The 14,146-nt window shown below is 40.4% G+C and overlaps 1 protein-coding gene across 3 annotated transcripts in view; it reads left to right on the top strand.

The window, feature by feature from the left end:
* The window catches only part of ccdc88c (coiled-coil domain containing 88C), a 64,813-nt gene extending 51,924 nt beyond the window's left edge, over positions 1-12,889 (top strand). For 2 of the 3 annotated variants that reach the window (XM_042500373.1, XM_042500374.1), the window contains exons 27-31: positions 4,283-4,372; positions 5,649-5,759; positions 5,847-5,984; positions 6,170-6,408; positions 11,579-12,889. In XM_042500373.1, coding sequence (XP_042356307.1) covers positions 4,283-4,372; positions 5,649-5,759; positions 5,847-5,984; positions 6,170-6,408; positions 11,579-12,355 — 1,355 coding nt within the window. In that variant the 3' untranslated portion in view covers positions 12,356-12,889. Of the gene's footprint in view, positions 1-1,786; positions 2,235-4,282; positions 4,373-5,648; positions 5,760-5,846; positions 5,985-6,169; positions 6,409-11,578 lie in introns of those variants that run through there. The other variant, XR_006106506.1, reaches the window with a different exon arrangement.
* Positions 12,890-14,146: the final 1,257 nt, after the last annotated feature.

Here is a 14,146-nt window from a genome sequence, read left to right on the forward strand (position 1 = left end):
GTGCTTCATATAGCATAAGGTGCTATATCCTCACCCAGTATAGCATGATCTATAGTTCTTATTTTTATACATTTCATATGAAATGGGGATAATCATAGCATATCAGCCACTAACTCTGCCTACTCCTCTGCATGCCTCCTCATCAGACTAACAGAATCTACTGCATGAACTCTTGGTCTTACAGTCCTTTGCTGGTCAGGTGAAGTGTCTTTCCCCCCAAAACTGAAATAAAACCTTCACTGAGGGCTGAGTTGAATCTGACTCTGACACAAAACATAATGTGCAGGGACCTGAGCTAGCTGTCAGTCACATAAAATATGTCCTTTTGCTTAAAATTATATAGCTCAACAACACAAACTGACCGCGCTTCAGTAGGTCAACGAACATTGAATGTTATCATATTACAAAGAAGGTACAAAACCATGTTGCACTGCAGCTGTCTTTGTCCTGTACTCACAAAGCTTCCTAGTATGAAGAGTTACTCCTAGTTACAAAATTCTTAGAAAAATCCATAGAATTCTGACCGTTTCTCAGAATTTCCCCTTTAAGTTAAGACTACACCCTTCTAAAGATAAAAGTTATTTATAAAGCATCTTAGCCCTTAAGGGTGCTCCTAGGGTGAAAAACTGAATAGGAGTAGAGAGGAGGACTTTTAAGAGGCTTAAGAGTTTCTTAAACAATGGTGACTAGAAAAGGATGTCGGAGAAACACTGAGTGACAAACAGCCCTTTTACAGTCTCATATTGAGACACAGTTCATTTAATTTCCACTGGGTGTCCACACCTTGCATGCACTTAAGAGTCTGTGACAACCAATCACATCTGTTAAAAGAATGCATCATACCCAGCAACAAGGTCAACCTCCTTGCTAAGATAAAGGTTTAAGGCAAGGCAAGCTAGCACTTCCACTGTCTCATGTTGATTTTACTGGGTGTTCACACCTTGCAGGCTCACAGAAGGGTGTATCTGTGACAACCAATCACATCTGCTAAAAGAATGCATCACACCTAACAATGGGGTCAACCATACGTCCTCACTAAGATAAAAGTTTCTGTCCCTTCCTTGCTCAGAGGTTCTCTGAGAATTTTCATCAATCACTCTTAAGCTGGGACTCCTTTCTAGAAATTTTGGCTTAGTTAGGAGATTCGCTGAGAATACATTCAGAATGTTTGTGAATACGGCCCTGCCGCATACTTTTCATCACTCTGTCCTTATAATAGAACAGGGTTCTGATGCATGTTCCAAGCTTTGTTTATGTTTTTATTTCCATGGGTTTTCTTTTTTTATTTGGTGCTCTTCTCTTAAATGGAATTCTACTCATGGCTGAGCTCAATTCCCTCTTCGTGGGTTCAAAATTGAATTCCACTGGCACATGGAAGTTGTCATATTCATCTTATTGGAGATAAGTTAAAAAAAACAGTAAGCCCTGCTAGTTGCTCTACTATTATGTCTTGTTTGTCTGCATAAATTTGAGCTCTGCAAACCATTTCTATCACTTCCTGTGCACTGAGCTTTGCACCATGAGCCACACTATGTTTATATTCAGAGTGAGTTGAGGTCAGTCTTGGGTCTAATGCATGGTTTTATTTTACAACAGATTTCTGTGTTCTTGTTTTATTCTAAAGGGATTTCTTGCATGATATCAGTTATTTTTCATTCTGTTCATCATATACGTAATACCCTCTTAATTTACTGTTTTCTTTCATTTACTCACTGTCATTATTTCATGGTTTTCTTTACATTTCTCCATCTCTCCCTCCTGTCTCTCTCCGTTCTCTCAATCTCAGCTCCCACCACCCCAAAACGCTTCCATTTTTTCCGCAGTAAAAGTCAAGACAAACTCCTCCTCCCTTCCTCCTCCTCCTCCTCCTCCTCTCGTCCCTCCCTCTCTCTCACCAGAAGACTGCGATTCTGGTCTTCCACTGACATCACAGCTGACGTCATGAGTAGCCAGCCAATCTCAGCCAACGGAGTATTCTAAAATCCTCCTCATCATCCTTTTAAACCATACACATCATCATCATCATCATCATCATCACTGCCACCTCCACAACAGACTTTTCAACAACACTCATCATTGTGACTCGTAGAACTTCACACAAAAATGCACATATCATAAATACACACACCTCAGAAACACTAATGCAATCACAAGTTGCTCACTCCTCATGCACACACATAAACACATACCAACAGGTGCATGCATGATGCGGTTGTGAGCCAGCCAGTATTATAGTAAGTAGTGTGTGTAGAGATGGTTTATGTGTGTGTGTGTGTGTGTGTGTGTGTGTGTGTGTGTGCGCGTGTGTGTGTGTGTGTGTGTGTGTATGTGCGCATCTGTTTCCAAGCACGCCAGGCATGCCTGCATATATCTGCATTTTTATTTTTGATTTGTATGTGTATAAATAACACTTGTGTGTTTGTGTGCTGTCACCTCACTTAATGTTTTTAATCTGGTAAGTGTCTGGGTGAAGACTTATGTCTGTATTAAAAGCAGATCTCAGTCAGTTCTACACTGGGAGCTGCTTGAAGATAGATCTCTTCGCTTCACTGAGCTTTACTGTAGATTACTTGCAAAGGCATAATTCATCCCCAAAACCAAAATGCATATTTTTCCTTTTCTCTTTAGTGCTATTTATTAATCTTGATAGTTTTGTTGAGAGTTGAAGAGTATTGGAGAAATTGGCCATAGAGATGTCTCTTCAATATAATGGAACTAGCTGGCTTTTGGTGCTCAAAAAAAGCGTGCAAAAAATACATTTGAAAACTCAAAAGCAATGTCTCTTAGGTAGATTATCCTGAGTAACTAGGTCATGATATATGAGGAGAGACTTTGCTGCTGAGTTTTGCAAAAGTATTTTTTTCTTAGCTTGAGCACCTCTAGCCGAGTGCCATCTAGTTGCATTTTACTGGAAAGAGGACAGCCATCTCTATGATGGATCTCTCCAGCACTCTGCAACTCACACCAAAACTTATCTAGATTAATAAGTAGAACCACAGGTAAGAGGAAAATGTGTATTTCTGATTTTGGGGTGAACTGTGCCTTTAATTCACTCAGCAGGAATAGGTTACCACATTAACCACAAATGTGTCAGGTAGCACCTCCCTTTCAGCTTTCCTTGTTTGTCTACTTTGTGTTTGTCTACCCTTCTTCTGTCCATCCTTTATCTGAAATCAGCTTCTTAAGTGCCAAAGCTTTTATGGGTTTTTCAACACCAATGTATTACGCTAGTATCAGCTTCTGTAAAGCTGCTGGCTTTACGACCTGTGCTGCAGCCAGCCACCAGCGTGCAATCCATACTGAAATGCTACATTGTAGGGGAACTGTCATGCTGTCCATCTTTATATACAGTCTGTGGGTAATACCTGTAGCTTATGGGTACTAATATTAGCTGGCATTAGCTTAGAGCAGTGTTACTTACATTGCTCAGTCATTTCACTGACTTTATGACTCTTTGCTACTGTTACTCTGTGTTATAGCATGTCCTAAAGAAACATTTCATCAACGTTATTACAAAAGTAAACCTGTCTCCTGTATGTGCTCTCATTCCATTCGATCTCAGTCAGGTTGCCTCATGAGGCTGTGGTGGAATAATTGTGCTACAACGCTGTCGTTTCCACTTGTGGCCACAGTTGCAGTCGTTCAGCAAAAGTTACAGTCTCTCTTTAAATCAGAGAAGAGTAACTAACAATAACTAAGGCCGCATTTTCCACTTTGCCAAAATAACCATTTTGTTTTTGTTACTGTTGGAAAGTGGCCAAACGAACTATGAGAGCAAAATACCAGACTGTCTCTGAACAGAGAGTGAAATTTGGACTCCCAAGTAATGGTTGATTGTCGTTACTATTAGCAGTGTCTTAGTTAATAGATGCCACTTTATAGAATTTCCGGATTAGGAATCTCTGGTACCTTTAGCTGTTAGCGGCCATCAGAAGTTAAATTGAATAGTTTAGGTTGTACTTTGAACTTTTCATGATGGCACATGGCAGCACTTTTTGTTGGTTGCATCCATGTTCACACTTTCATTGACGTGGTATTTAGATGACTCACTGTGTTGCACAGAAATGTCAGCGACTTCTGTCCCGTGACATTATTTTGTTCCTTATCATTCTTAATGACATCTGTTGACAGATATGACAGTGATTTTTAAGCTCCCAGCGCGCCTGAATCAGTGAATGTCTCGCTTGTCTTTCTTGCTGCTCTATGTTCAGCACACCACACATGTCATGGTCATATTTTGGCGTACAGAATGGTTCCTTACATCATTTTGGTTGTTCTGCAGGTTTGGCTGACAGGGGCCATGGGCTTTATCGTAGCAGCACTCCAGGAGGCAGCAATGAGAGTGTAAATGGAGAGGATGGACACGGTCAAGGTAATGAGTATATTAATGGTTGTTGACAATAACATTAAATAAAAAAGTTGTGAATCCTGAAGGAAAACTGAGCAGTCTGAGATGGAAGTAAAAAATAGCTTAAAGGTGTTAAAGGCATTTACGTTGTAATTTACTTGTATTATGTGTGAAATCAGCAACTAAAAATCATTTGATTATTTATTTCCACAAATTTTGGCCTGTTTCTCCTTTAGGTCTTATTCTGTTTAGTGTTGTCAGTGGCTGTTTCATCTTTTTTTGCTTGAAAGCCTAAACTGAGATAGGGAAGACATCAAGCAATGTGTGGTTTGTCAAAGCAAAGACAGATTTTCCTTCATCTGTTCATTTCCTCATTGAAATACTTGTGCTTTTGATAAATGCTTTAAAATGCAACCCTTTGACATCTGGATTGGCATCTCTTGTCTGAAGCTGCTTTCAGATGGCTTTTACAAGTATTCAAACCTTTGAACTGTCAGAAAATTGGAGCGATTTCTGTCAGAAACATGAAAAAAGGGGCAATGAGCAACTGGTTAAGGAGTGTTCCACAAATAGCAAGATATTAGTAAATTTAGGAAATTATTTTTAAAAATTGTCTAAGGAAAAATATATTTATAATGATCTTAATTACATATTTAAAATTATTATTACAAAATGATAATTTTTAAGCACTCCTTCTAAGTCTTGTTTACCTTATATTGTCTTGCTGGGTTTTTTTTTAAACTAATTTTCTTCTACTTTTTATTAATTTCTAGTAAGGTTGGAAATTGTAAACTCTTTCCTTAATTGATTATTAGTAAAATATATATATTTTCAAATATATTTGAAAGGACATAGAAGCTTAGTTAGTTTTTTTCCTCAATCAAAGCTCACAGGAAAATATCTCATATACTCTGATAGCATTACATAGCCTATTGATTAATCAATCAAATTTCACATATTCGATTAAGTACTTAACAACCGATTCATTGATCGCTGATAAATCATTGTCATCCTTAATTTCTAGATTATTTTAGGATTATTTCTTTTTTGTTGCTCATTGCCCTCTTCCCATAATTTTGAAAGAAATCCAGCCAGTTTGCTCAGATTTCAAAGGATTAAGGTAAAAGGAGATATTTTTTATAGTATTAGGGCTCACGTCAAATGAAATCCATAATGAAGCAAAGATTTATGATCAATAAAAGGTGAAAGATAGCCTTCTTTTCAGTATAGGAATGAATTATTCTGCGATAAGACTGGTTTGCTCCTGACAGACTAATCAGTTTGAATTTCCTGCCCTCAGGTCAGGGCCATAAAGCTCTGAGCTCCACTCCGAGCCATCAGTCATCCTCATTAGGTCTAAATAACAGCACCAGCTCCAGAATGGGTCAAGGCCCCGGCCGCAGGCCCCGAGGTAAGCCAGGTTATTTATACAGACGACCTTATTCACAAGTCAACAGCAGCCTCAGTGTGTTTATGACAGTGCGAAAAAACATTTCAGGGCTCTTATTTGATGAAGACTCCCGCCACAACACCTCTGACTCTGTGTTTGGTCAACATGGCAACACGGGAGGTCGCCCAGGGTCAGCAGACTACAGCCACAACACCTCCAGCTCAAACTCACCCGTCAACTGCAGAGGTACACACACATCATACCAATTAACTAAGTAAAATGTATTATTGAATTGATAATAGACTGACATGACTAAGTCTTTACACAGTTTGCACAGGTTTTACACACAGTATTCTGTCCTAAAAACCCTGCAGTAATCAGTTGATACCCAGTTTCAGTTGGTAATGACATGACATTTTTAATCTTTTTAGACACATCAGATCGCCAGGTTCGCTCAGCCAGCCTCTCCAGTGATGATGTCATTGGTCTCAGCCAATTACAACAGAGTCTGTCACGTAGTTCCACCCTTCCATACGACCACACGCCTCAGCGGGCCCAACCACAGCGCGGAGGCGGGGTGAGGAGTAAGACCCGTCCATCCTCTCCTGGAAGTGAGATGGTGACACTGGAAGAGTTTCTGCAAGAGAGCAACCTGCAGTCACCTCCTATGGTAAGAAAGACATGCATATAGTGTAAAAGATGCTAATATGCATGTACTCACATAAGAAAAACAGTTAGCTCTTGTGGTCATCAATACAAATGTCTGGGTCTGGGCTGCAGTGGTAGTTGGGTATTCAAAACGTTCTTATCCACAGTTAAGGTTTTTTAGCTTCTGCTGGGGGTTCCCCAAGGTTTTCCCAGGCCAAATTAGATATATGATCCCTCGAGTGTGTTCTGAGTCAGCCTCAGTGTCTTCCTCTGATCAGACATGCCTGGAAAACCTTTTAAGGGAGGCCTCCAGGAGGCATCCTGATTATATGCCCCAACCTCAAATAGCCCCTTTCAACGCCAAGGAGAAGCGGGTCTACTCCAGATCCTCATCTTATCTCTAAAGTCCGGTATACACTGTGTGATTTTGGGCAGTCTCAGACGAAAGATAACCATTGTGAAAGAAACGTGGTGATATCTTTGGTCATGTCTCTAAAACAGGGGTCCTATGCCACACAGTGAGAGAGGTCCCCAGACCAGATACACAATTTTACAGCAGTTAAAGTGGTGGGTGTAAGACAGCTGCCTCACAGAAAGTACCAAACACTCAACAATGACACAAGAAAAGTCATTAAACAGAGTTCTTGTGGTTCATGGAATTTCAGAGGAGTATCTTAAATGCCAAGTTGAGGAATATAATCAGAGGGAGTTGGAGGAAATGTTGAAAAATGAGAAATGACTCACCTTAAGAAGAAAATAGAAGAATGTGGGTTTGTTTTTATGTGACTCACAGATTTATTGCATTTGATGGTGGTTTTTTAGCCCAACTGGAATCAGTTTTGGACTCGTCATCCACCAAGGAAAAACCATGAACAAAACTAGAGGAATTGAGTTTTTAGGTAATGGAATCATTCTGAATCAGCTTTAAACACATCAAGACTTCAGATCAGCTGCTGGAAACTTATACAATATTAACATTCTTTGAATAATGTATGCTTTTAGATGGGAAAAATGTAATCAAGGTGTCTTTTATGCTGTCACTCATTTCTGATCTCAAACTCGTGAAGGTAATGGCTAAAGGATTCACTGGTCAGATGATGAATAGAGCAGCTATTGATCATTTTGCTTACTGCCGTTTGAGTAAATGTGACTTCTTTGGATTGATAATTTGGCCTGCAGATTGAAGGCAGAAATTAAAAAAAAAAAATGATGGATGCAAGCTTTTGTTTAGTTCTCATCAGAGCCTCAAGCCCCAGAAACCTGCTGCCATTTGGTTCTGACCTACAGCCAGGCATTCATCAAAAGTAAAGACTAACTTTACAGCCATGAGAATAAAACTGAAACTAATGCAATACTCCTCGATTGACCTTCTGTACCGGGTGTTCATGTGTCAACAATAATGAAAACTGAAATGACAGGATGTTGTAAATTATGCAGACAGATAAACAGTCATTTTTCGGTGTTTGGTCAGTGTTGAACCGGTGAATCATTGTTCCTGAGTTAAGAAATTGCAGTATTACTATGCAGGTCTGGCTGTGGAGACCTTTCAGGGACAGGCTGTGTGGCTATTTTTAGGATGGACAATAATAGAGACAGAGTACAGTTTTCGTCATGTTGGTTCACAGCTTGAGACTGTGTGGTAAAAATCCAGAGCTATGTATTATAGAAGCACTACTAGACAGAAGCAATGCTTTTTTTTAAAATTGGTGCTTAATGACCAGAGAAAGCAGAGGAAAATGGCTGTAGCAATTGTTTTTGCTTAAGAGGTAGAAAACCTACAACTACCCGAATGCACTGCGCCTCAGTGGACCAACAAAGGCTCCTGCCGGTAGGTGACAATGTGAACTTGTCTGTTTGACACAATGGCGGCCAACTGGTATCAAAGAATCTCATATTACAGTTAAACAGTAGGCTAAAATATAATTCTGAACATATTTGATGTGAGAGAAATGCAACTTAGGAATAAAATCTTGGTTTCTACTCAGTCAGAGCTGCTTAGTTTTACAGTTTTATTTCAATTTTTTCATTTTCTTTTTTTTGCGGTACAGAAAGCACTACGGTGCCCACTTCCTGTTGACAAACTCTCGCTTTTATAGCTAAACAGGGCACTAAAATGTGTTTTTGAAACTATTTCGGGGAAGAAAGAGGCAGTGCAGTAACACAATCTTTTATTATTTGATCAGTGCTGCTTAGTTTTACTGTTTGATTGGATGTAGTTTAAATGAAAGACACATCGTCTGGTGGAGTATGGCTATGTGGGGAAACAGTGAGATCTGGGCACTGGTTAGATGGAGGGAAGTTTATACTACCCACATTGTTTTGATACAACCTAAGCAAAGTATTGCTTTAACTCCACAAACTATTTAAAATGCTCTGTACTCATCACAAATGATTGACATTGAAATATGTCCTGATAATGATCCGTCTGTGTCTTTTTCATGTCTGTTTTTCAGTTGAATGTCTGTGTATTCTAAGAATGTTGTAGCTCGACTTTTTTTTAGCATACAGTAAAACTTTAGTTAATAACCGTGCTAATATTTGCTTAAACCACTGAACTCAAAAGGCTTATATTTGGGACAAGCTGCTATATGGAAAAGGCCTTTACGGGCCTTTATTTCCTTTCACACAAAATTTATCTTACACTATCTTTAGTGTAGGATTCTCCTCATCTTAACTTTACCATGTCTGTAACATGTTGATTTTGACAAAAGCTGAAACATCTATATTTGTATGCAGATCTAAGCAGCTAATTAATTTTAGTTCTAGCAGGTAGCCAAAGAACTTTAAAAATGAACTATATGGTAATCGAGCCTAATTGAGACAGGCCTTTATTTGTCAAAATGTGCAGCTACACCTGGCTAGTAAAAGGGGCTGGACATTTAATTGGGACAGGCTTATATCTGATGTTGCAGCGTACCAGTCAAAATAATAACAAGCCTGGACTAATGGTCAAATGTAGTTTTATTTTCTTTGATGAACTTCACTGACCAGCATAAGAGCTATATGGAAATTAAATAAACAGAAAGCAAATACATTAATCTCTGCTCTAATGACAGCTTTAGGTAATAAAAATACACAAAAACTCTAAATTACAAGACAGTTAGACAAATAAATTCAATCCATATCTTGTTGCCCACTCGACTGAAGCTAAACTCTCCCTGTTCAAATTTTTTTACTTAGATTTTTCTTTGTATTTGTCTTAACGTTACTTCATTGTTTTCCTACTACTAATTTCTGCGTTTTTCTGCCTGTCCATTGTCTCTTCAAAATAAAAGCACTTCCATGTTAAGGAAATAAAAGCAACATAAAAACAGTAAAAATGCAAATTTTAACATTTTAACCACTGAACATTGAGGTCATCACAGAAGTTTTAAACTTCTCCAACTGAGGAAGGTCTGTTTTGACTGCGCAGTGTAGTATAGGTATCTTGTGTCTGGATAATTGAAATTTTAAAAGCACACAATTTCTGTTATGTTGATGAAGTCAAACTTAGAAGAAAATGACTTTATTTTCTCTGAACCCGCTGAGTTATTTTGCAGCCTACATCTAACACCTCATACTAATAATGAGAGAGTTTCTTATCTCATCTCGGAGTTACACATTCAAGGTATGCAGACCTTTATTCTTTATGAATAAATGCACTTTAATCTGCAAGTGATCACACTGCTGGCACGTGAAGTGAAGGGTCTTCCTGAGCAAAGAGTCATTGTTAGTCATTGTTCATATTAATGAAAGTACTTCTTTTCACATCTAATCTAACTGTTGTGAGGCAGACTCCTGCCTACAAATCAGATGTTTCATTTCTGTGTATGCTCTGACTCAGCCAGGCATGTGAAATAGGTGTGAGAATGTTACTTGAAGTCACTGAAAATCTCACTCATCACGCATCTGTTCAGTTCAAACAAGTATACTGTTTTACTAAAAGAGCTGCAACACCCATAATAATTCTTATTGGTGGTCCCGCAGAGAGGGAGAGGTCTTCATATTTGCCTCTGAACAGCACACATTCCTATGACCATGCAATACTAAAGCCATGATGATTCCAATAATGACAGCAAGTTTAAATCAATATAATAAATTGATATAAATACTGATCCCCACCCTAACATCAAAGGTATCACAGCAATAGACCAACAGCAGATATTTTAGTGTAACCTGGACACTTGCAAATTAATTCTGTCGAAAATTTTTATTTTGAAACCGCTTTCATACAAAAGCCAGTAACAGAAAGTTGAAATTTTGGTCAAAATTTGTTAAAATCTGTCTTAAGCCTCTTTCCCACAGCACAAAAAAAACAGCTAACATCCACTTATATGTGGCGTTTAATGCAATGGGAAAGTGTGGCCATTCATACTCGAGTTAGTTGACTCTGCAGTACTAACAGGAAATAGTTGCCTCTGACTTTGGTTGGCAGTGATGGAAACACAACACCCAGATGAACACGCTAATTTCAGCTCCTTAACTGGCAAGACGCAGTGATGCTCTGCCATTAATTATTGTCTATCTCCACCAAAGCAGCGCTAAATCATTGACCCAAATTATGGGCCGTTCACACAGCAGCTGTTCTTGCATGAAATGTTAAAACTTTTGTTGTGGTTGGCCTTTCGTTCACATGACAGCAGAGTTTTAGGGGCCTCAAAATGCAAACTTTTGAAGCTGGGTTCCAGAGTGTAATCTTTTTAAAACGCCACACCGTGTAAAGTGGCAATGCGTGGATCCTTTGAGAACGGTGATGTCACCACTGCACAGGCGCGTGGTGTTTACTTCATACGTCATGATGGGAATTCAAACAGTAGAATCTCACATGCAGAGTGAGAAACTCAAAAGCACTAAGAAAAGTGGCCATAAATGCCAGATGTTTCCCATTTCTGTTGGTAAACCCAGTAGATACTTATAATATAATATATCCATTGTCTTCCATGTGTTCCACTCTAAAAAGAGTTACTTTTTCCTTTGTTGTAGCTGATCTAACTTTTTTACCTTACAAAAAAACCCATCATGTTTTATATTACAAAAAAAAACATTTGGGCAAAATAAAATTGTCCTTCTTCATTCCTGTTTTTTAGAAAATTGGCCTTAAACTTCATTCTGAGTGGCATTAAAAATCCTTTTAAAAAGTCTTAAATCTAACTTACATTAAGTTGCAGGAACCCTGTTCTTTGTAATTATTGTTTTTTTTTTGCTTTGTCCAGGTGTCCACAGGAAGCAGGGAGGACTTGATGACTGACTACTTCACCAGAAGTCCCGCCCTTTCAGCTCCAGCAAGCAGAGATCAGGTGACTCCCACCAGCTATGTCACACCCACTGTACAGTCACCCAGCCAGAGGCCGGGCCAGAGTGTCAAGCCCTCACCTCGCCAGCCTGTCGGCCAGTCCCCAGCCTCGGGCCAAACTGTCACCCAGAGAAGCAGCCAATCACTGAGCAGAGCTTTCAGCCTAGCCTCAGCCGATTTGCTGCGCTCTAACGGACCAGACAGTTTCCGAGGAAATGAAGGCCAATCAGACGTAGTTGTTCGGAGACAAGGGGGAGGGGCCAGTGGGAGAGAAAGGCCGCTCTCGGCCCGGCTAGCTGGTCCGACCAATCACCATGGAGATAACAGCTTGCTAAACCCGCCTATTCACCACTCGTCATCTCTCAACCTGCAGACAGAGAGATATGCAGAGAGAGAAAGAGACAGAGGGAGGACTCCTGTCTCTCGGAACGGCCCCACCGCGTCCTCCTCCTACCACCACCGAGGAGAGGTCGCCATGGTAACCCCCGTCAGGGCCATGCCTGCCACACGGCCTGACGACACCTCAGAGCATCATGGGGAGGTGGCGAGGGAGGGGCGGTCAGGTGACTCCTCCCACTTAAAGAAAGAAAGTGAGAGATTGAGATGTGCCTCTGCAGAGCGCCCAAAAAGCACGCCAGCTTCCCCCGACCCCAACAACGACCCCCAGACTGTGTGGTATGAGTATGGCTGCGTCTAAACGCTGACACTAATGCACGTCTATGGGTGTGGCTATGTCTAAAGACAGAAATACTGTAGCTGCACATGCTGAGTCCAAACCCTCAGACGCAAGCAATCAGTCTCTGGACTGAGATGTCTGTATTGTGGAGAAATGTTATGACTCTGGAAGAAAACATCAACTGGAAACAAAACAAAATCCTGGAAAGCAAATCCACGTGTATACATATGTCTACATAAAGGAGCTCAGCTTGTATATTTGGGAACAAACATTTTTTTTATATAAACAACCAAACCTGTTACGCCACCTGCCAATACAGTTCATTAAAACAGTCCATCAGAAAGCTTCCTGAAGCAAAGCAGCTGCACCCAAACAATCACATCACGCCTCAAATCCTGGATCTGAACTGAATTTCCCCTTGCAGTTTTTCATCACAAGCTTATTGTCTCCAAGGGGGGGAGTGAAACAGATTTTAGCTCAGTCATTGATGGTCTTTTTAATGATTTAAAACCCCACAACACTAAAGATGGTCTCTGCTGGATTTCATGGGCCTCTGCTGTTTTATTATCACCATGTTTTCTGTGATCCAGTAAACAGCCAGAGCCCACAGGATGTTTTTGTTTTTTTGGACAAAGGAGCAACCAAAAGATTTTTTTTTTTTTTTTTAAACATTGCGATTGCTGTTTGAAAAATGAACGGTGGATGTTTTGTTAGAGAGTGCAACTTTTAACATACACAGAAATGGGAGCTGAGATGTCTGCAAATCCATAACACTTAAAGCCTGCGGGAACAGAGGACAAGTGCTACCATGCATAGATGTGGACCAGAAGAATGGGCTCAGTCTATGAGCTGGAACTCTTTGACTGCTGACCAACATGCTGTCCGGCCCTGCTAATGTTTACCTGGACGCCACGGATTCTGGAAAACCATAGGCCAGGAATTAGTCATCACCGGGAGGAGTGATCGAACTAAAGTGAAGGCGACCAGAAGCACCAGAGCGACTGAATGTATCAAATTTCTCCTCCTTTTTTCTGTCCTCCTCCCCTCTGTTATCTAGAACCAACACTGGGGAAAAAAAAGGAACAAAGGAAAGGAAGGAAAACTAAGGGAGGAAAGCAAAGAGAGTCAAAGCAAGTGAAGGACAAATGAGGTAAAGAGAGAGTGAGAAGAAAGTGAGGGATGCTGGGATGGCGAGCGGTGGACAGATATAGAGATGGACGGAGTGACGGGAGGACGGGTAGATAAACAGGACAGAGATGGAGGGGCTCCTCCCAGTTAAATTACAGTCCTTCTCCCTCCATCTTTAGATTCTGTCCCAGCATGCAACACTCTGACACTTTACTGGAAATGTTGCTCAGCCCGAGCCAACACTAGTTTCACAAACACAAACTCACACACACACAATGATATATACAGACACTGAGGAATTGTCCTTGAGGGGGTTGGTTGTGGCTTCGCTAACCATTGAGCTGGACTTAATTCACACACACACATGCACACACACACATACACACACACACACACACACAGAGCGGTGGGTAAGCCACTGTGTTTTGGTAGGGTGCTCTGCTGCACGCTAAGTTAGCCAGACAGTTGTAAGCACTGCACAACAGGGAGAGATTCAGGCTGACTCCAGACGCGCTGTGATCTGGATTGTTAGAGTTTGCATGAATGAGTTAGTCTTGGCAAAAGTTCAGAGTTTTAAAATAAGTGAATGCACCAAGTGTTTGGTAGATTGTTCATTTGTTTTTCCGATGATTTTCTTCTCTTCAGGTCTAAGTGTCTCTGGTGAATCTCAGACTTTGGTGCACC

The sequence above is a fragment of the Plectropomus leopardus genome, chromosome 14, assembly GCF_008729295.1.
Source record: "Plectropomus leopardus isolate mb chromosome 14, YSFRI_Pleo_2.0, whole genome shotgun sequence".
In the NCBI taxonomy this organism is placed as follows: domain Eukaryota; kingdom Metazoa; phylum Chordata; class Actinopteri; order Perciformes; family Serranidae; genus Plectropomus; species Plectropomus leopardus.